Genomic DNA, 22,060 nt, shown 5'->3' on the forward strand with positions numbered 1-22,060 from the left:
TCCTCTGTTCTCCTATATGATGCTTTGCCTGAAGTGGCAAGAAATGCTGCCAAGTCAGCTGTGTACACGCTAGCCATAGCACCTGAATAGAAGAACTGCAGGAATTGAGTTGGTACAGTAATCACTGCTACTTTACAGAAAATGTCTTTAACATTGAGACCTCCTTTTTTTTAAAAAAAAAAAAAAAAAAAAAAGGCAGGCTATCAGTGTTTCACTTTCGGGAGCATGTCACTTCACAGAATATACTGAGATACTGGAAAGGACTTAATGGTGCCTATAATTCTGTCAACATGGCACCACATACAAACTTCTCTCTTAGGGCAACAGAGTTCATCCTGAACTCTGAAGAATCAGTAGTACTTTCTTAATCTTTTAAGTTTCAGGGACAATCTAAGGCTGTTCTTATGAATGAGCACACATGTATTTCCTGACCTCCTGAAAAAAACCCAACACCTTAGAGGATCATTTTGTCATAATGCAGCTTTCTCTCCCCCTAGTTAAGATTTCATTGTCAAAAGGTGATCTTTGTTATCATATGGAAAAGATGACTAGGAAATAGATCTGACTGGAAGACATGCCTGTCACGCACATTCTCCAGTATCCAACACTTTGAAATAACTGACCACAGGCAAAGTAAAACAAATAAAAAACATCCCCACATCACACAGCAGTGAATTATAATTACATAATTTCAGTGAAGCTAAACCATACAGGGTTTAGAACAGAATTCAAACAAGTATAAAGAGAGGGGAAGCGCATTCTCTCTGTACAATCTAGAGATCATAAATTTCAAATGATGGAGAAGATGTTTCCATATTTCCAGAAGAAATTCCAGAAACTGGGGGGGGGTGGGGGAGAATTCTAGTAGCAATGCAGTTGTAAGAGGGCCTTCAACACAAAAAAAGAGAGACACAGGCACTATATAGGCTACAATAAGTTATCAGTTACCAATAAACATCACATTTCTAGAAAGTATTCTTCATTCCTCTCTGCAAACACACGACTGAGATTTTCTTTGCACCTTCTTTTACAGATAGCCTTCAATATTTTGTTTGCTTGCTGTAGCTTCAGTTAAGGACAAAGTAGGACTCCACATCCAAATATGGACAGAGCTTATTCTCCGATTTCAGCACAGTATTAGGATTTATTTACCATAACCTACTTTTTAATAAGTTATCATGAAAATACATAGACACTTAGAAAAACAAAAAACCAAAACTCCCCACACAACTCACCTATATTCCATCGCCTATGTTTTGCATCATCAAACTGCTGCCTCAGAACTAGGAAATCTATGACATCTGGCATATCGTGGTACCTAATTACAACAGAACACACAACTATTAAGCGATAAAACAGCAAAAGCATAAAGTAAAGCACTTACATAAAAAATCAACACTTTGAATTCAACACTTCAAAAGCAAAAGCTCAAGTCACAACATTAATGTTATCTCTTAACTTTCAACCGCACCCCCCCACCCCGCAAAAGCCCCAAATTTGAATATACTATTGCTTTCCTTACTTCATGGTGAATGATCCTCCAGTTAGTTTACCCGTATCAGGGTCAAGAAAAGCTAGTTTAAGACAGCAGAGAGTAGGTAATCCCACTTCATACTTAATCCCAACTATTTTCATCAGCTCTTGCTCCTGGAATAAACAAAATGTTATGTACCATCACTGAAGTTAAGATGACTATAACAACTTTCTGAAACATGAAAATATGGATATACTGAAGAGACCAGATTTCTGCCAGAACATGTCAAAAATCAAGTATCTGAAATTTAGTCTTTTAAAACAAACTATTATTTCACAATGTAACTTATCTGAAAAATATTGTGCTATGAAGTCTAACCAGCTCATCTTGCTCAAGCAGATGCAAAAAGAAGTACAGTTTAAGGTCTGATTTCATTTGACTATTTATTAAGTTAACTTTTTCCCCTTAATATTTTAAGAGCCCAACATTACAAACATCTGTATCAAGAAGCTTCTTTCAGTTAGTTTCCAAACTTTTTTTAATATTAAGATACCAAACAAAAATGAAAAAGAAGTGATACCCGTAATTCCATTTTATGCCATGGTTGTTTCTTGGGATTAATACTATATATTTTGTTCTTCTTAGCCATTACAACGTATGCTTCATGACCTTGTCGGAAATAGTAGACCTAGAAGTGAAATGTGACAGTTATCTAAGAAAGACTTTGAGGAGTTGAAATGCTAGCATATCACTGCCATACAATGTGTGTACCTTCTATTTTATCATCAGCTTTTTTCCACTCTGTTTTCCTGCAAAATCACAGGTTCTCAAAAAAATTAAGTGGTGGGCAATTAAAGCAGATATAGAAACATTTACAGAAAAAGCAGGAAAGACTTAGAACACCATTTTCCCTATGAGCAAAATATCCTAAATTATACACGTGAGACCAAAATGAAATCAGTAACAAAACCATCTATTTATCATTGCACTATAGAACAATTCAATGACAGTAACATGAATTCCACTAATCCAGCCAGTTATTCATCACTGTAGGACAGCCCTAAGATGACAATCAAGTATCACTAAATTCTGGCTAATTTATCTGTTTTGAACAAGAAATATATTCTGGAAGGAAAATGCAGCTGTTTGTTATTATTGTTCTGGTAAGATTTTGGTGTTCACTTCCATACCATCAAACAAACAGCCTAACAAAAGACAGGAACAAACTGAAAATAGACATTTCAAGTGCTTATTAAAAACTTTCAAATCCATCCACTATAAATTTCCATGGTTCAGACATCCAGAGTCGTATTAGTTTTACTTTGATCCTGCTGTATATGATACCACGTGGATGAATGTTTTTGTTATAAACCATCACTGTAATGAATTAGTAAGCTGAAAACCCTAAACATATATTCAAGGAATGTATCTGAAATGCGAAACAGAGGTTCCTCAAACTAATTAGAACAAATATCTGATAAACAGCTGTATTCCAGGTATGATGCATTCCAAATTAAAAAAATCCTCTGAAAGTGCCCCAAGCCATAATCATGGGATTCCATCAAGTAGAATGAGGGAACAATAGCTTAAATGTAAAGGTCTAACACAACAGAAAAAGCAGAGTGAAAAGCCCTCAGTAAGTTTTACAATACATTTATACAAATAAACACACTATTTGTATTTCCACATACTTTCCAAAACTGTTGTATCATAAAACATTATAAACACGTCTGTCCAGTTTCTACATTAACAGTTACTGAACTTTTTTCATGTCACATGGCAATTTTTTTTTTTTAAATGGAGAAGGACTCAGCACCACAATTTTTTTTTTAAACTCTTGTTTTTCAGAGTATTCAACATGTACAATATCCTCATAGGGAAAAAAAATGCACAGTAGTTACAGAAGGCACAAAACCAGTGAGAATCTCCTGTGCACTATCAGAATCTAACTGGCAGGAAAAGGAACAGAGGCTACTGAGAGACAGATCTAAAATAATGCCAATTTAAATTACACTTTCAATGTTGTGACAATTGTTCCCATACCTTCCAGTGAATCAAAACAAACAAAAAAATCTACTTAGTGGCACAGGCTACAAACAATTCCTCCTACACTTACTGTTTCTGCTAAACTACTACATAATTTCAAGCCACTGTTTACAGAAGTGAAACGTTTTTATTTTGTAAATGGCTCTAAGCACCGCATCTTCTGTCAGAAGAACAAATTAGAAAGATATCTGTAGAAAAAATAATTTATGCCTTTTTCCAAGAAATTATATTTTTAATCTTGATAAATTCTTGCATGTTTGTTGTAGTACCCAGACAAAACTGTTCCTTGTCGTGTTAATGGCAGAATACTCCAACAAATATGCATTGTATTTCGATAATCAGACAGGGAAATTGCAGTCCCATCTCTCTGGTGTGTTTCCACTGTTCCTCAAGACACATGACAAAGGTCTGTAAATGGCAGTATTCAGAAAGGGAAAAGGGATGGTATGTGCTATTCTTATGCACTGAGTATAACTAAATATAGCACTACTGTTTTTTCTTACTTGTTTGTACAGCTGTAAGAGAACAAATTTGAAATCTCTCTCCTCCCAAATCTTATAAAACATACCAACCATCCACCACAATGTTCGAAGGCCACACGAGACCTCTTCTCATCACATTTCTCTAACTAAAGTGATCTTTTATATCCGATCTCAAAAGTAACTTTCTAGATGAATAGCTTCTTTTCACATCTTAAGCATATCTGAGGAGGGCAAGTATCAGAGATGGAATTTTTGACAGAGCAGCTTGATTATAAATGTACTCTCTATCGGTGCAACTACTCCTACTTTCTAGGCACAGGACAGGAAATTTCCTGTTCACCAATATAAGATATTTTTCAGCAAAAGAATGCAGCCTACTTAGACATTCCTGGTACACACTGCACGAGCTGTTCAGCAGGTGCCAAACCAAATACACCAGTTTATCTTACTAAACCGATACGATGTTAAAGTCTCCTAGGTCATAACATCCAGATAAATCCTTGGCTGCTTCACTGTATCCAGTTTGTATCAGGCACCAAGTATATTTATTTGGACCCGATCTTTTGAATGGCACAGTCTTCAAAACATGCTTACTGGAGGGTATAAATATATAAGCATTTTCTCCAGTTGCAACTCTTGACTTAAAAGTGCTCCTTCCTTCACTCACTAGCGATGCCGATGTAATTTTTGCATAGCTGTGCTCTGAACTGCATCAGTGAAGTGATCCAGTAAAAACAAACCTGCTTGCACATGCAACCTCTGCTCCTGATTCAGTTTCTAAGGTGGTACCTACAAACAGCTCTAGCTCAAGACCAAAGTTAATCAGCTTGGCCACCATGTCAAGTATTTCTCCAACTGCATTCTGAAGGTGTGAACTACACAAGAACTGTTTAGTACCTCAGAAACGCGCTGCTCCCTGAAGAGCCAACAGATTACACATTACAGCATAAGCCAGCTATTTCCGCTGATTTAACCTGAGGGGATTTTAGGAAACATACACAGACTCTCATTTTCAAGATTGCCTTCTATCGCATACCACTTACTCATACAATTCATTGTAATGTTCACATGCTATATATTTTAAAGTAGAAAACTGGTGGGTGTCCCTTTGCTACTGTATTTTGAGACATCTGGGCCATGTTTACAAAGTGTTTACAGTCTAGTTTGTATAAAATACATATATACGAAACGTCTCTTGTAGTTTTCTGTTGTAAGAGACCAGCAGAAGTTTTCTGGTATCAGAAACACAAGTGAAAAGGACAATATTACAGATTTTCTTCAGAATAAATTAATTTTAAAAAGAAACACAAACAAACCCCTACCCTCATTTAATTCCTGGTTTTTACTTCAAGTCCCAAACTGCAGTTTTGCAAACTACTTAAATTCGGACTTCATTTCTTACCTACTTTTCAGCGTACAAGATGCTCTACAACTAAGGAGTAGTTTCACTAGATACAGCATCTCACACAGCTTGTATACATGTGTCATATAACACACTGAACATAGTACAAGAAGGAATGTTACTGCAACAGCATGGAATAAAAAAAGTCAAAGCAACACTGTGCAGAATATTTTTTAAGTATGGGAAAGACTAAAGGAAGTGAAAGCAAATTTTAGCCAGATCAAAGAATGTTTTGAAGAAAATCCAAAATATTCTGATAATAAAGGGTATTAAATCTCTGGAAAAAATACACAGATGAAAATAAAAAAAGGCAAAAACAAGCTGAAAGAAGCAAGAACACAGAGGGAAAAACTACAATACCTCATCGCCCATCTGTGGCACAAATGGGCACCGACGAGGAACAGTGTCTGTAATCCATGCTGAAGGCAGCCATTCTTCCAGTGTCAAACCATTTTCTGTCAGAACTCCTACAGCCAGCCTCTGAAGAAAAGGCACACAGAAGATCAATAAGAATAAACTAACATTTAGGGAAGCCTTGTATTGTGGGAAGTGTTTTATTAAAGTCAACTGCCATTTCTTAAGTATATGTAAAAAAGAAATTATTGCCAGTGTGAAGATAAATCTTACTTAACTGCTTACAGTAACACCAAGACCAAAAATGTTAATAATCTGAAAAACTAAGTGGTTTGGGGTTTGGTTTTGGTTTTTTTTTTTAAAGTTTGTTTGTTTTGGGATGGTGGGGCTTTTCTAACAAAGACTGAATTTATTAACATTCCAGTTACTATGTCTCATGCCCAAAAAGATAAAACTGAAATATGCTATTCTCTTTAAGCAAATTCACACAGTTGCCTTGGCCCATAAGCCACTACAACTACACAGCTGCCTCCAATTAAGGAACCCCGAAAAATGAGGAGGAAGATATTAATGAACATAAACAGAGGTAAAGCCTGTGGCAATGACCCGGATTGGGCACATTCACATTACCTACTAGCATATCCACTACAATGTGCTGTGGAACTGCATTTTCAGATTGTATGCCCAGATCATTTATCTGTAAGTAAGCAAGCTCACCGCAGTTGCTGGTGCACGCTGCATGTCTATACCTAACAGGCCAGATAAAGCAGGTTTTTGTACAACCATCCAAGCAAGGTTCAAATTTTCAAACAGCATCTTGTGCACATGTAGAAAACAACCTTGGACTGCTGTACAGAAATCTACTCCATATAGCCACTGATGGAAGACCCTGCATCCCTGGACTGCAAATGGGATACTCCCAAGTGTAACTCCATTGCACAAATTCAAATGTGGTTTCATCAGGATGGGAAATGCTTTGAGTGCATCACTGGAGTGCCATTGTTTCCCACAGGAAAAAGCATACACACAGTTAAAAACAAACAAACAAACAAAATCAGAACAGAACCTTTCCATTGCAATAAATCACTGACACAGAAGTACCTCGTGGACTTTCAGGTTCAAGCAGGTCTATCTTGTGAAAAACTGATGCACTGCGTCAGAGCAAAGTCTGTCTAGCTCATTGGTGAATTATAGGAAGGTAGTAAGAAATAGCCTTTACACACAAAATCTTCCCTTGTTGTAACTTCACACATTAATAATCACTTTAAGACGCCCTGGAAGCCAAGCCTGAACTCAGGCCATCACAGTTAATCACCAGGAAGAGACTAGTCCCAGTGAATGTGTCTAATCATTTCTGAAACTCTACTAAATCCTTTAGTAATTAGTTCCACAACCTGATTACATGCTCAGGTGGTTTGAGGTTTTTGTTTCCTTTCAGGGGGTGGGGGTTGAATGGGGAAAGGGCTCTCTTTTGAGCTTCATGTTTGCGTCATTGGGTGTTACATCTCACTGTAACAAAATAAGGAAGGAAATCATTCTGCATTTATTCATTTCTAAACCATTTGTAGTTTTATAAAAGCTTTTTTATCATATCTCCTCCAAACTCTCTCCCTTCTAAGAGTCAACCTCTTTGTGTCTGCCCCAAATAAAAAAATATTCTGTACCCTTTGATCTTCCTGTGTGCTCCTTTCTTGCCCTTCTTCACTGCTGTATCACTTTTTAGATTGACTTTTGGTGGAAGGGGATTAGAAATGTAAGCACCATTCAAGATCTCAACAGCCCACGCATTAATAGAGAAGAATGACATTCTTTCTCAACTCCTTTCTTAATTCCTAAGATTCTGTGCATGGCTACAAAGATGGTCAAAACTTCTTTCCTCAATGGAAACCCCTAATTTTGATTCAGGTTCAGGAAACAGGAAGAACTCTCTACCAGTAAGGATTGTGAGCTCTGCCCAGTAAGGAGGCAGAATCTCCACCACAAGGAACTTCGAAGACAAACATCTGTCAGGAATGACAGGTATAATTGATCCTACCTAGGGGGAGAGGGAAGGGGGATGATTTTCTGATATTCCTTCCAGCCTAATATTTTCTTGTGATTCAAGAACGGAGGAGGCCATCTTTAAAAATCTGGAATATCTAAGTCTGATATTTCTGGAATCAAAGACCTCCTGCATCTCGATAACTGGGACCAAAATGGATGCAAGATTCCCAAAACACTCAGTTCAGCTTTAATCCAAGTGGAAATACTAGGCTGTCAGCCAGTCTTGCATTTTATAATAAAAAGCTAAACTAGAGCTTTCAACCATAAAAAAAAACCCCAAACCACCATTTATTTTCCTGATCTCATACCTTCTTCTGGTTTCATACTGTGTAAATACCAAGATATTAGTATTGACACTACAACCAACAACTGCATACAATAAACAAAAAGTAGCCTAATCAAAGAGTAAAGACTACCACCTAACATCCTGCATGTCTTACCAAAGATTCACAGTGAAGCTGATAATATGCCAACCTGCATATTAACACAGCTGTTTGTCAGTCTGCCTTCTAATGAGGGCCAAAATGCTGAAATAATGATCTTAAGGAATGCTGAGGACTCCTGATCTTATAAATAAACAAAATACAGTTCTTTAGTTACTTAGATGATACAGTTGGTTTCCTTGGGTATTGCAAAAATAGAAGCTATGAGCTTATAAAAGCAATTAGCATCTACCAGATACATCACTTCCGGTCTCTGTAAAGAAAGAATGAACCACCCAAGTTTTCTGATCTAACACTTAATTAAAACCAAAACAAACTCTCAAAAAACCACAACGTACTGAAAATAACAAAAGTCACTAAAAATTTCCCTGTACTGATCTAAACTGGAATGGCATGCTTATATTAGAAAGGAAACAAAACACAAACAGACAACAACAAAACCCTGATCAAGTGAAATTCCCCTTGATGGAAGTATAATGGCAAGCATAATGCAAATATCATATATTGTGGAATTGACAGAAAAAAAATGACATGATTGTGCAGACCTAAAAGAAATTGCAATTAAGTGGGGAGACAGTCAGTACAGCTGAAAAAATACAGGCACATGTTATACCAATACTCAATACATCCATAGAAAGGAAGTTTCTGGTCTGAGAAAAGACGGTGTTAAGGACATTAGAGGTGTTCCTTAAGTGAAATGCATCATATTTAGAAAGCATATCATTACAGCAATCTATCATTTGACTTACAAGAATCAGTAATTATAATTTATTACTAAGTAAAAGTTATGATGTGTTTTCAAATTAGACAATATTAAGTTGTATACGTAACAATCATTCCTCTAATTCTTTCTGAGACAGTAGGAGTGAGCATCCTGTAATATACAAAGAACATCTAACCTTTTGTTTTCTCTCTTTGGGTTTCCTCTTCTTTGGTGATGTTGATGGTCCATCTTTCTCCTCAATCCCTTTTTTCCTTTCCTTTTTAATTTGCTTCTTTTGTTTTTCAGGTCCTTCTTCATCCTCTGAACTACTTCCTGCCTTCTTTGTTTTAATTTTAGGAATTTTCTTTGGTGGTTGCAGATTGATTCCTGCATCTGCTGTCCAGTCAGAATAATCACTAGAGTAGTCACTACATATGATATGCCAAAGAAAAAAAGAAATTAAAAACCAAAAGTTAAAAAGCAATTCAGAGTGCATTGGATTATAGAATACAACCCAAAACAAGAGTATAGTTAACAGTCTAGATAATCACAATATTTTAATAGTTAAAACCAGTGCCTAAAACCCTATATTCTACCTACAATTTCAATGGTAGTAAACCAAAAGCCTTGGGATCAATCAGTCTTGTAAGAAGCTTAACTTCTAGGATCACTAGAAGTAAATGCACTGTTCACTTGGTCAACTCAAGATGACACATGTTAAAGTCTGGATATTGTTCTCAGGACTTCTGCTTTTGAATAGCTTTGAACAAAAGTTAACAAAAAAGAAATCTGCTAAAGAAGAAACAAAGGATAGGTTGAGGCTACCTCAATCTCTGCTCTCTAATTTCAAACCAAGGGTCAGCAGAGGCAGTCACACAGCTCACACTGACAGTCACAGGAAACTGCTAATACATGCCTGAAGCATGTGTGTGCCTGCAAAGAATAACCCTCCTGCAAAACCAATTGGAAACAATTCTGCTTCCGGCAAACAAGGACGAAACCTTCCCTAAATTTTATTTAGTAATATAGCTGAAAATGAAATCCTGAAAGTTTTAAATTCTTTTTCATCTTTTCTTCGAAATGTGCACAAGTTTTAGTTACTACTAATTAACTGTTTACAGAGAAGATTATTTAAAATTTACCAGCAGGACTCTTCTCTGTAAGGTATACTGTCACTTACCTAGAACTGCCATCACTGTGCCATGCTCTTTCATCATCTTCTGATGTTCCACCACTGGCAACAGCTACTTCTCCTTCCTAACAAGGTGGGGGGGTGGGGTGGGGCCAGGGAAAAAGAAAGCATTTTCTTTGGAACTCAAAAAAGTTATAATACATGACAATATGACTAAGACTGTTCTAGGCTTTGTATGTATTATAAACTTATAGCATTATAAAAGCTTCATGTTTTTAAAAAGGCATTTTAGTTTGCAGATACTTACTTTATTTTAATGGACTTAATTAAATGAAAAGAAGTAAGAAAATATCCATGCTTGGGCACATACACAGTGTAGAGCAACATTTTTTTTTTTTAACATATAGCCAGTGGAGACCTGAGTGCTTCTCAATCTCCATTAAAAAGGCTAGCTTACCTTTTTGAAAATTATTTCCCACCCCTTTTAATGTAGTATTTCCACATCTTTTCAATTAGTATCAAACAAAAACCCAGTACGAACTTTATATACTCTTATTACTCATTTCCCCACTGTAGCTACAGAAGCACAGAATGGTTGAGGCTGGAAGGGACCTCTGGAGGTCCCATTGTCCAATCTCCCTGTTCAAGCAGGGCCACCTAGAGCCAGTGACCATACTGATAGGCCATATGGGCCATACCGATTAGGCTCACAAATATAGGGAAGATTTAACATTGCACACATATACTTTACGAAATGCCCTTACAAATGAGCATTTCTCCCTTTTGTCAATTACTTTTTTGTCAAAAATAAACACATGCAACAGCATGTGAAAACCTAATTCAACATCAATTTTTAAAAGAGGTGAAATAAAACACACAATGAAAAACATAACCTGAGTTTCCACTAGAAACAATGTTTTATTCATTGCTGAAGCAGGAGCTTAACAAGTATAAATGGAATACGTAAGATTGCCTCATGAATAAGGTTCTTACATCTGAGGAACTGTGTCCATTTTCTAACTCTTCAGCAGGCCTTGCAGTTTCTTCTACTGCGTATCTTGTACGGTAGCTGTGCTGATTAGCTTGCTGTTTTCTTGAGTCGCTAGTGTCTAGTAAATGATCATGAGAATGGTTCTGTGAAGACACAAAACACATCACTTTTGAGTGTACATTTTATTAATACATAGCATTTTCTTTAGTAATAGTATTCCAGGAAGCAACTGTTGTAGTAGCAAAAAGCTACAAGTTTCAATGTCACAAAATTCAAAACAGGCCACAAGTCCAAAACTAAAGAGCTGCTGAAGAAAACACTCCACATGCATAGTTGAATGTAAGCACCAAGCAGTTCAGTATATTCTGGAAATAATTAAAATTTCTTCCCAGATATAACAGAAAATTCTTATCTTGAATTATTAACACGCTTCATCCTCTACAAGGTACATATCAGTTAACCACTGATAGGCAGCTAACAGCTTGTAACAGCTCAAAATTACACTAAGAATGGCCAGAGGGAAGGGGACTCGTACAGAGTGTTATTTTGCAACTAAGGACTCAGATCTATCAGAAGAGACACTCATACAGCAATACATCCCTTAGCATACAGACATGACTGTTACCAAGTAAAGGCCTTTAAATGGTAAGATGATGCATGGAAAAGTTCAAATGAATGAGTCAGTTGGAAAGAATCAGAGTTCTTATGAAGCTCAGAAGAATGAAATAAGGCTGTAATGAAGAAACACTTCACACTTCAGCAGAAAGAGATTTTGTTCCTCCTGTAGAATATACATTATGCAAACACTTGCTTTTACATGAAGTGTGTAATCTTGTATTAGTCCCCTACCCCTGGCAAAAAATCAAGAGCTACGATCTCATTTCAAGAGTTTTGTGCTAATTTTTTTGGCATGCATATTTGAACTTTAGCCCAGCTCAGACCCAATGAAATAGTTTCTGGACACATTCCTAGATGCCACAAAAGGAGGTGCGCTTCCCCAGTGCTCTCTTTCTTCCATAAAGGAAACCTCAGGTATCTAATCTATTAGGTGCTGATATGGTTGTAAAAGGTCCCAGAGATGAAGAAAGCAGAACTGGAGCAAACCACAGAAAGGTACTAATATCAGAGCCTTCTAGTAGGGCAGACTGCTTGTACCTATTCCTCTTGGGTTTTTTTTCTTTTGTAGGAAAGAGATGATCTTTCTTGCCATGTATGACGAAAGTTGGTTCATGAGGTTAAATTTTTTTGTTGAGGAAAAACACAAAACACTTTCTGGTGAAAACTATACTAAAACTTGGCTAAGCAGCAGTAGCGAAGATTTGGTTTTCCTTAGCCACAACAATTTTCCTTAAAATACAGAACTCTGGTAGCTAGAGCTTTTCTCCTACCCTCCCTGTTACAAGATACATGCCTTTTTCAGGCGTGACTGCAACAGTTCAGCCAGGGTAGGCCAGCAAGCTGATCTGTACAACTGTGTTACAGTATTCACCAAAGCACATGGGACCAACACGAAACTGCTCTATGCTCTATTCAGTGAGTACTAGAGAACAACATTCTGTTGTTCTGTCCAGTGAATTCAAGTTGGGGAAGCTACCATTGACAGCACATCTACCGGAGACGCTTCTAATGGGATTGCTCAGCAATCAGCATTTTAACATTGCCCAAGACTTTTGAGACCTGGTGCATTCCTTCTTCTGGATTCAAACTGGCAGCACATACCAGATTCTCCTCAAGCTGCTCTGACCTGACCCATAACAGCTCTGAGGAAGCCCTAAGACTAGTGGCTGAGCCCATCACACAGCCTTCTGTCCCTCAGCCTTCTGTCCCTGCTCACTTCTCATCAAGCTCTCAAGATTCATTGCCGAAGCAGGGAGGTCACAAAAGCCAACGTTACAGCAACTTGCTTCTGCTACTGAACTGCGACTATTTTATAAAGTCCACCTGGATCTTAGCATCATGAAACACAGTATGAGGAAGCATGGACAACAGAAATGGAATCACATAAGCCCAATGAAACAAATTAGTCAAGTATCCTTTACAATAACAAGGACATATTTGCAGAAGCTACATTACAGCCCAATTGTAATGATCACATCTTCTCTCTAGAAACAAAAGTCCCCATTTCTATTCAGAGATGAGATTTCTCAAATGGTTATTATAAATATAGCTTTCCCCTACTTATACTAGAACTATGGATCCTTGGAAAACTGAAGCACTTTGCCTTACTCTTTCATTTCGGAAACAGTTATTCTCTTTTGGCAGTTCAAAGCTTAAGGAAAAAACCCATCCTAACACACCCCACACTCCCACTCCTCCCCCCCCATTTCTTCATGGAAGCAAGTAATCTCACTGTATAAATATTGGGTCATGGTGATGCCAAAGGGTAACAAACTGCTTTCGGAAAGATGCAATGCCAAAACAAGAATGGAGGGAAAAAAAAAAAAACCAAAAAAAACAAAAACAAAACCACAAGTAGTTATCCGTAAGTCACAGAATGACAGAATGACTGAAGTTGGAAGGGACCTCTGGATCTCATCTTGTCCAACCCCACTGCTCAAGCAGAGACCAGAAAAAGGACCATAAGGTATACATCTTCCACATCTTGCCAAAAAATGTCTTTTAACATCACTCCTATTCAACACAGCTTTGCCAAAATCTGATGAGAAGCTGCGGGTCAGGCAGATCTTTATTTATTGGGGGAGGAGTGGGGTCAAGTGTGAAGGTTTGGCTAGAAAGATGAAGTATTACAAGCTTTTTCTGACAAAATGGAATCTATCACCAACATTTTCAACAATGACTGCGGAAACACGGCTGATGGTCTTCCCCGCAACAATATACATCCTAAAGAAAGAGCTTGAAATTGGACTCTCAACTCTAATGGAAGGCTTGGAAATAAAGCCAAGATAACCCTATGATTTGAGGTTCAATCATCACTTTCTCTCTCTCTCTCTCCTTTGAGAGTACAACAGTCATATATGCTGACAAGTACCTTGTGTCATATCCAAGACTTCCAGTCAATATCAGAGTAAATCTATAGATGCATTAGAAATTACAGCTACTGTCAGAACAGTTTTTCTGCGAAATACAAATGATGGCATTTCCTGTACTTGAGAGGGATAGATATAAACATGTCATCTGGACACTGCTGAGCATCTTTGTAACACCACTTGTGAAAGATACAGTGGAAACTCAGTGGTGTCCTGACAACTCAGACCACTGCATTCTACTGTCCTTACGACCCTGACTCCACCAGGAAGCACAGCTTTGCTGTGCTTTCATACAGGGCTACAGCAATTTTGGAAAGTTTTGGCTGTAGCCATTTCATACTATTTCTTCGCCAGCAGTACCTATTCTTTATCTGAAAATGGTTCCTCCTTCTTTAAGACAACAGGAATTAGCCTCTACTAGGAAGTTAAACAGGGACAGGGCACAAGCGTATGTCCAGTATCAGAATGCCAACATTAAATAGATGTTCACTGCCTCTTTAAGACAAAGAGAGGAAACTTTGGCTTTTTTGTCTGCATATGCTTTTCACAACATTACATCCGAAATGTTATGCTGAAAAAAATCAATTTGTCAAGTAGCCTACGTAACTGTTTTCATTCTTGACTAGATAAGCTATTTAAATTCTTCAACCCAACATTTATCTCTGAACTTAAATTTGTCCTTATTAAATTTCAGTTCTTATTTTTCTGGAGAGGGATACTTTTGCATTACCAAGGTCATTAATATATACCTTTGCCCAAGTTTAACATTCTTCAATGACCATGAGTTCTCCCCAGATGATAAATACAACAATACCCCAAGCTGTTAGTGCATAAAGCAGTTTTTATTTCACACGATGGTTGAGGCTGGAAAGGACCTCGGGGGGTCAACTTGTCCAAGCCCCCTGCTCAAGCAGGGCCACCTGAAGCCAGTTGCCCAGGACCATGCCCAGACAACTTCTGAGTATCTCCAAGGTTAGAGACGCCACAGCCTCTCTGAGCAGCCTCTGCCAGTGCTCAGTCACCCTCGCAGTGAAGTGCTTCCTTACGTTCAGGCAAAACCTCCTTTGTTTCAGCAGTTTGTGCCCACTGCCTCTTGTTGTGCCATTTTCTCTTTGGCTAAAGGGTATCCTTCCATACTCCCCTCAAGTCTGGATCGGTGCTTGTAATTACTTAGTTTTTACTCTTACCACCTCACATACGTGTAAGGAATTAGTGAGAACTGTTCCAAAAGTAGTGAAGATAACGGACATTAAGCACTAAGTGCTAGTCTCTCGGGTTTTAGATTGTTTTCCTCTTAACATCTTGCCAATTTACCTGGAAGTAGTGTTTAAATAACATATAAGTGGAAAAATCACTACTTTTGAGGAAAACAACTAAGTTGCCTTCAGCAAAACAATGCACACATTTCTCCTCACTGGTTTCTGTTAGTTTACAATACAGTCATTTGCATCTGTCACAACAGAGGCCTATGCTTACTTTTGTCCATCCATAACAATCCCCAGTCTTAATTCTTTGAAATTTCTGCTTATAATTTCCACTTAATGGTAATTAGTAATATTTCCATTTTTGTCATTTTTTTACTAGGACACACACCACATCAACCTTGTAGCATACAGAAATTTCATGCTCTTTAATATTTATTAAAATGCTCTGTAATCCCAGTAGTTTAATAAACTAATATGCTAATTACATGAACTGGGAACATTTACCTAAGCATGTTATTTATCTTACTTCTTATCTTTGGCATGCTCCTGAAAAAAACCAATAATTTGAAATAGAGTTCCACTTTGAAAATGCAAAAATTCCAATGCCATGTTCTATCCTCTGTCATTAAAAAAAAAACCAGCCAAAAACTTTAAATTGTTTTTGTTTAATAATAATCAGATAAAACCCTACTCCTCACTAATGACTTTGAAACTCAGACTGAGTTCTTCATTCGACATGCAGATCAATGATACTAAATACTATTCAGGTCAAAATACCCAAGCTTTTAGGTTCTCCCACACAACTCCATTAGTCCCTCAAGCAATCACATACAAACACTTCTCAGTATGACCTGTGTCAAAGAAATGTGGGGTTTCTAACTTCAAATATCACAATGCTTATGTGACTTCCATCTAAGTTGCAGATATTGTTAAAGAAGAAAGACTGAGTCATAATTCTGTACTACTTTTAAACACACCCTATAATGACTCTGGACTAAAAATTAGTAATAGGACTTGGGAATCTCCTCAAAAAGTAATTACAGCTGCTCTGTGTTCTTCCTTACTGACCTACACTTTAGCTTGAAATCCGACATGCTAACATTTGTTCCTGCCCTCCTTTTCATTTTACTTCTGTATTTTTGACTCCTTTCAGTTAGAATGGAACAGAAGAAAATACTATTTTATCATTATTATATGAACAGAACTGATAAATTTCAAAAGCTGGTATAAAAATTAGTATTTCCTACTGGTATGAATACAGCTGAATTTGCATACAAGGACAATGTTTTATACAAGCCCTGTTTACTCTGTTCCCAGAACAGCTGACAGTACTGTAGAATGACACACTTTCTAGAATTCTTGGCACTGTAATTCTTGGGTCTATAGGTTATTAGAAGATAATGTTTTCCCCTGTATTTTGTTTGAGGTGTTCCACCATCTCCTCTAGATCATAACTTCTCATTAAACCCTGAAGAATTCACTATGCAACACAAAAGGACTGTAGCCTTGCAACGCTACTGTAACACAAATTACAAGGTATCGGTATCAAAACCTACTGCATACACTCAAGGAAAAGGAAGATTTACACAGTACTTTCCAGTTCTATTTTTAACCTAAACATAGCTTGTATTTAAAGCCACACAGTCACTGTATAGAACAGCAACAGAAGAGCTGCTATAATTAAGTTACTAATTTCTGTTTAAAAAAACCCCTAAAAATATCACACAATAGTTTCTGGAGTGCAGTCAGTCTTGCTTCTCTTCCCAGGTGTTTATTTGATTTTATTATGGGCACTACAGAAGGTGACAATTTCAATTCACCATTCCTCTTGCTCAGTCACTACTGAGCAGAAGTGTTGTTCAGGCTAACCATAAGCAACAACAAAAATCACTAAACTCTTGAGCAGTTTGTTTAATTGGAAGTCAAGCACCTCTTTCTTCTTGCAAATTTGCTTATTTAAAATCCATTTGATACCTACTCATTTCTGAATCCCTATGAGATTTATCTCAAGGTATTTGAATTAATGTACTTCTCAACAACCCAAGTCCTGCAAAGAGAGACACATTTAATGAAGAACAAACTACGGAAGAATATGAGGTTTTTGTCCTGGGATACCATAAAAAAGTGTCCTGTAGGGTTTAAGAAGGATTTATTTATATGTTCTGAAAGTGTTACTGAATTCAGCAACAATTTCTATATGGGAAATTTACTGACATACTTGAGTGCAGAGACCATGACTGTCTGCTTTTTGCTGTATTGCCTCAGAACGAAGGTGGGAACTGACTAAAGGATTTACCAAGTTACCTCTCCCTCACATTCTGGCCATCAGAATCCAGATCACAGATCCTTCAGGGACCGAGATAAACGAAGGACACATTCTTCTCTGGGTAAACATATGAAACTGAAGAAAGGTTTTCCTAAGCTAGCTTTTGCTCTGAAGGATTTTAAGGGCATAAATATCCACAACGAAAATATGGGGCTCAAAAGGATCCAGTGCTGCCTTTAAAGTTTGAAGTTTCGTACCTAAAAAATTTCTCCTGAGAAAAGATTTTCAAAAACATCCATATTAGGTTTCTTTGTTTCAAAGATGTAATAAAAGTAATTGCTGAAACCAAAATGCTGGACCAACTAGCCTACTCTGCTATTTTTATGTCCTAGTGATATTTTAGGAAAACTGTAACCCGATTAGAAATTTAAGGGTAAGTTGGTAGGAATTCACATCACCAGGAAGGATCTTTTGTCTAGGCTGTAGCTGAAGGAAAAAAAAAAAAAAAAAACAACAAACCCTTAGGCAGTGCAATTGTTTAATTAAACTAAAAGAAAGTCTGTAACTCAGCACTAAAATACATCCCCTCAAGACAAGAAATAACTTTGTTAAAATCTGAATTTGTGAGGCTCATTTTCTATTAATCCCAAGAGAAAAAATAGGAGTTAAAAAGATTTCTGATGTCCTGGTATTTCATTAATGAGCCCTGCCATGACCACCTCCAAAACTGTAAAGTGGCAAAGAGCTTCTTCCCTCTATGTACAAAAACCTGGAGATACATTGAAAAAAAAAAATATTTCTTCGCTTTATCTTGGGCAAACACACCTAATGTTGGTGACTGCAGCACTGAAATTAGCATGTCAGTACCATTTCGTAGGACAGCAATGCACACAATTTTCATACAAGAAAGAAACTGAAGAAAAATGTAAGAAATTTAATGAAGAAATTAAAAATTATTAGGGGACTGTTTGGGGGTGAGGGAGTGTTCATCTCACTTCTTTTGAAAGCTTTACTTTGGTTGAGTATGAAAAAAGAAGCAAAACTGAACACTCAAATTTAGCATCAAGTAGAAACTTGCCCATTTCAAATTAACTCTTTCTACTGCACATAAAATTAATTCATCTTTATCAAAAAATACAGAAGCACCACTAAGCATCTGAAATTTACTTATTTTCAGATTGCTTTCAATCTCGGTCCCTTCCTCCCCAAGAAAGTTAATAACAACCACCACAGGCATTAAGTATGGTACTCTGATAAAGTTAAGAGCTGCACAATCTTTTGTATACTTGTTCTTAATACTTCATTTCTTCATTTTTCCACCTTGAACCCCGTAAGTGATTTTTACTCTTCTATGAACAATTTGCAGGCATTCTTGAAGGCCTCTGTTTTACTACACTTTTGATTAAGGGTGAAACAGTCTCATCTAGAATAAACGTACTACAAACCCCAAAGCATGGGTGGTTCTTCACGGTTCCTTAAAATTTACTTCCTTTATTGCAAAATATAGTTGGTTATTTAGCTAGAAAAGCACAGATAAGCATGTGAGATCGCAGAACCATTTAGGTTGGAAAAGACCTTTAAGATCATCGAGTCCAACAATTAACCTAACACTGCCAAGTCCACCACTAAACCCCAAGCGCCACGTCTGCACATCTTTTAATTACCTCTAGGGATGGTGACTCAACCAATTCCCTGGGCAGCCTGTTCCAATGATTGACAACCCTTTCGGTGAAGAAATTTTTCCTAATATCCAACCTAAACCTCCCCCAGCACAACTTGAGGCCATTTCCTCTTGTCCTATCACTTGTTACTTGGGAGAAGAGACTGACACCCACCTCTCTACAACCTCCTTTCAGGTAGTTGTAGAGAGCAATAAGGTCTCCCCTCAGCCTCTGCTTCTCCAGGCTAAACAACACCAGTTCCCTCAGCCGCTCCTCACAAAACTTGTGCTCTAGACCCTTCACCAGCTTCATTGCCCTTCGCTGGACACGCTCCAGCACCTCAATGTCTCTCTTGTAGTGGGGGGCCCAAAACTGAACACACTATTCAAGGTGCAGCCTTACCAGTGCCGAGTACAGGGGGATGATCACTTCCCTAGTCCTGCTGGCCACACTATTCCTGATACAAGCCAGGATGCTATTGGCCTTCTTGGCCACCTGGCCACACTGCTGGCTCATATTTAGCCAGCTGTTGACCAACACCCCCAGGTCCTTTTCTACCAGGCACCTTTCCAGCTACCCTTCCCCAAGCCTGTAGCGTTGCACGGGGTTGTTATGACCCAAGTGCAGGATCTAGCACTCAGCCTTGTTGAATCTCATACAATTGGTCTTGGCCCATCAGTCCAGCCTATCCAGATCCCTCTGCAGAGCCTTCCTACCCTCAAGCAGATCCACACTCCCACACAACTTGGTGTTGTCTGCAAACTTACTGAGGGTGCACTCGATCCCCTCATCCAGATCATTGATAAAGATATTAAACAGAACTGGCCCCAATACTGAGCCCTGGGGAACACCACTTGTGACCGGCCACCAACTGGATTTAACTCCATTCACCACAACTCTCTGGGCCCGCCCACCCAGCCAGTTTTTCACCCAGCAAAGAGTATGCCCGTTCAAGCCATGACCAGCCAGTTGCTCCAGGAGAATGCTGTGGGAGACAGTGTCAAAGGCTTTACTAAAGTCTAGGTAGACAACAACCACAGCCTTTCCCTCATCCACTAAGCAGGTCACCTTGTCATAGAAGAAGATCAGGTTACTCAAGCAGGACCTGCCTTTCATAAACTCATGATGGCTGGGCCTGATCACCTGCTTGTCCTGTACGTGCCACATTGATGGCACTCAAGGTGATCTGCTCCATAACCTTCCCCAGCACCGAGGTCAGGCTGACAGGCCTGTAGTTCCCCGGATCCTCCTTCTGGCCCTTCTTGTAGATGGGCATCACATTTGCTAACCTCCGATCAACCGGGACCTCCCCGGTTAGCCAGGACTACTGATAAAGGATTGGAAGTGGCTTGGTGAGCACTTCCACCAGCTCCCTCAGTACCCTTGGGTGGATCCCATCCAGCCCCATAGACTGGTGTGTGTCTAAGTGGTGTAGCAGGTCGCTAACCATTTCCCCTTGGATTATGGGGGCTTCATTCTGCTCCCCATCCCCGTCTTCCAGCTCAGGGAGTGGGGTACCCAGAGAACAACTGGCCTTACCATTAAAGACTGAGGCAAAGAAAGCATTAAGTACCTCAGTCTTTTCATCTCCCTTTGTCACTATGTTTCCCCCCTCAGCCAATAAAGGATGCCGAGTCTCCTTAGCCCTCCTTTTGTTGCTAATGTGTTTACAGAAACATTTTTTGTTGTCTTTTATGGCAGTAGCCAGATTAAGTTGTAGCTGGGCTTTGGCCCTTCTAAGATGCATAGATAAAACTAATTTCTAACAAACAAGATATAAAATTATTTTTGTAAATATAGACTATACCTCCTTCACATTTTCTTACCGACATAAAGGCGTAAGATTATATTTTTTTGCATGTTATATGAAACATCAAGTCAGTTATGACAATTTCATTTTTAATGTATTCCATTAAAAAAACCCATTCCCTTCTGTTTCATCTATCCTGTTTTCCTCTTTTCTGAAAAACGCACTCCAGCTCTACCGAAAAGCATGACTTCGAAATATCCCATACAAGACTGCAATATGATTATTAGGGTACCATGAGAGAAAACACCCAGTTCTGTATTTGGAGATGTATTTAAATGTGTTAAGGTTAAGAAGTATGACTTTAGTTTTAATCGAACCTTTCCACAGAACAGTATGTCAAACAGTAGACAACAGTAGTGGGATGCATTGATTAATAGCGACAGAATCCCTACAGCAAATCATGTCCCTAATACCAGATTCACAGGGCTTCTCACTTAGGGGGTTCTAAAAGCAATCCCCATTGTTTATTCAGAACATAGCTGAACATCAGTAGACATATGCTTCCTCATTCTGGGGAGGTAAACAAATTCCTGTACCCCTGGTTTTTAAATTTAAAACTGAGAAGAGGAATGTAAATTTATGTGGCCTAATATGTTGAGTTACATTTTATGCTTCTTACTGTGATAAGGTACAAGTGACTATTTACCTTAGAGAAAGTAGGTATTTTGTTTTCTCTTTGAATGTGACTCGTTACGTGTTTTCTTTTCTCTTCCGATCGATACACCCTTACTTCTTCTTCTCCCTTTGCTGTTCTCCATTCTTCCTGCCTACTAAAAAAAGAAAATTGAGATGTTAACTTTAAAGCAAAATACTACAACTAAGAGAATCTATTCCAAATCAAGGAATAAATGTTGAACATTTATAACGTTCTTTGAACAGTAGTTCTTCTCTTTACAGTCAGAATGTGGCTTCAAAACTATCCTTTCTGAACAAAGTAAGATTTCAATCTTATTTCAAAAAGCTAGAGCAGTTTATGTTTGATTGTGACTAGTAGGGTTTTTTGACTTACTGATATAAGTATTCTCATCACAAGAGTTAATTACTGAATGAAATAAATTTCC

At 38.0% G+C, this 22,060-nt stretch overlaps 1 protein-coding gene across 4 annotated transcripts in view; it reads right to left on the reverse strand.

Annotated features, from left to right (window-relative positions):
- PHIP (PHIP subunit of CUL4-Ring ligase complex) overlaps positions 1-22,060 on the reverse strand; it is a 117,241-nt gene that overhangs the window by 22,270 nt on the left and 72,911 nt on the right. For all 4 annotated transcript variants that reach the window (XM_075498239.1, XM_075498238.1, XM_075498237.1 and 1 more), the window contains 8 exons: positions 21,646-21,769; positions 11,073-11,213; positions 10,128-10,204; positions 9,144-9,375; positions 5,765-5,884; positions 2,055-2,162; positions 1,523-1,647; positions 1,236-1,318 (listed from right to left, as the gene is read on the reverse strand). In XM_075498239.1, the coding sequence (XP_075354354.1) occupies positions 1,236-1,318; positions 1,523-1,647; positions 2,055-2,162; positions 5,765-5,884; positions 9,144-9,375; positions 10,128-10,204; positions 11,073-11,213; positions 21,646-21,769 (1,010 nt within the window). The remainder of the gene's footprint in view (positions 1-1,235; positions 1,319-1,522; positions 1,648-2,054; positions 2,163-5,764; positions 5,885-9,143; positions 9,376-10,127; positions 10,205-11,072; positions 11,214-21,645; positions 21,770-22,060) is intronic.

The sequence above is a fragment of the Mycteria americana genome, chromosome 3 (assembly GCF_035582795.1).
Source record: "Mycteria americana isolate JAX WOST 10 ecotype Jacksonville Zoo and Gardens chromosome 3, USCA_MyAme_1.0, whole genome shotgun sequence".
Classification (NCBI taxonomy): Eukaryota; Metazoa; Chordata; class Aves; order Ciconiiformes; family Ciconiidae; genus Mycteria; species Mycteria americana.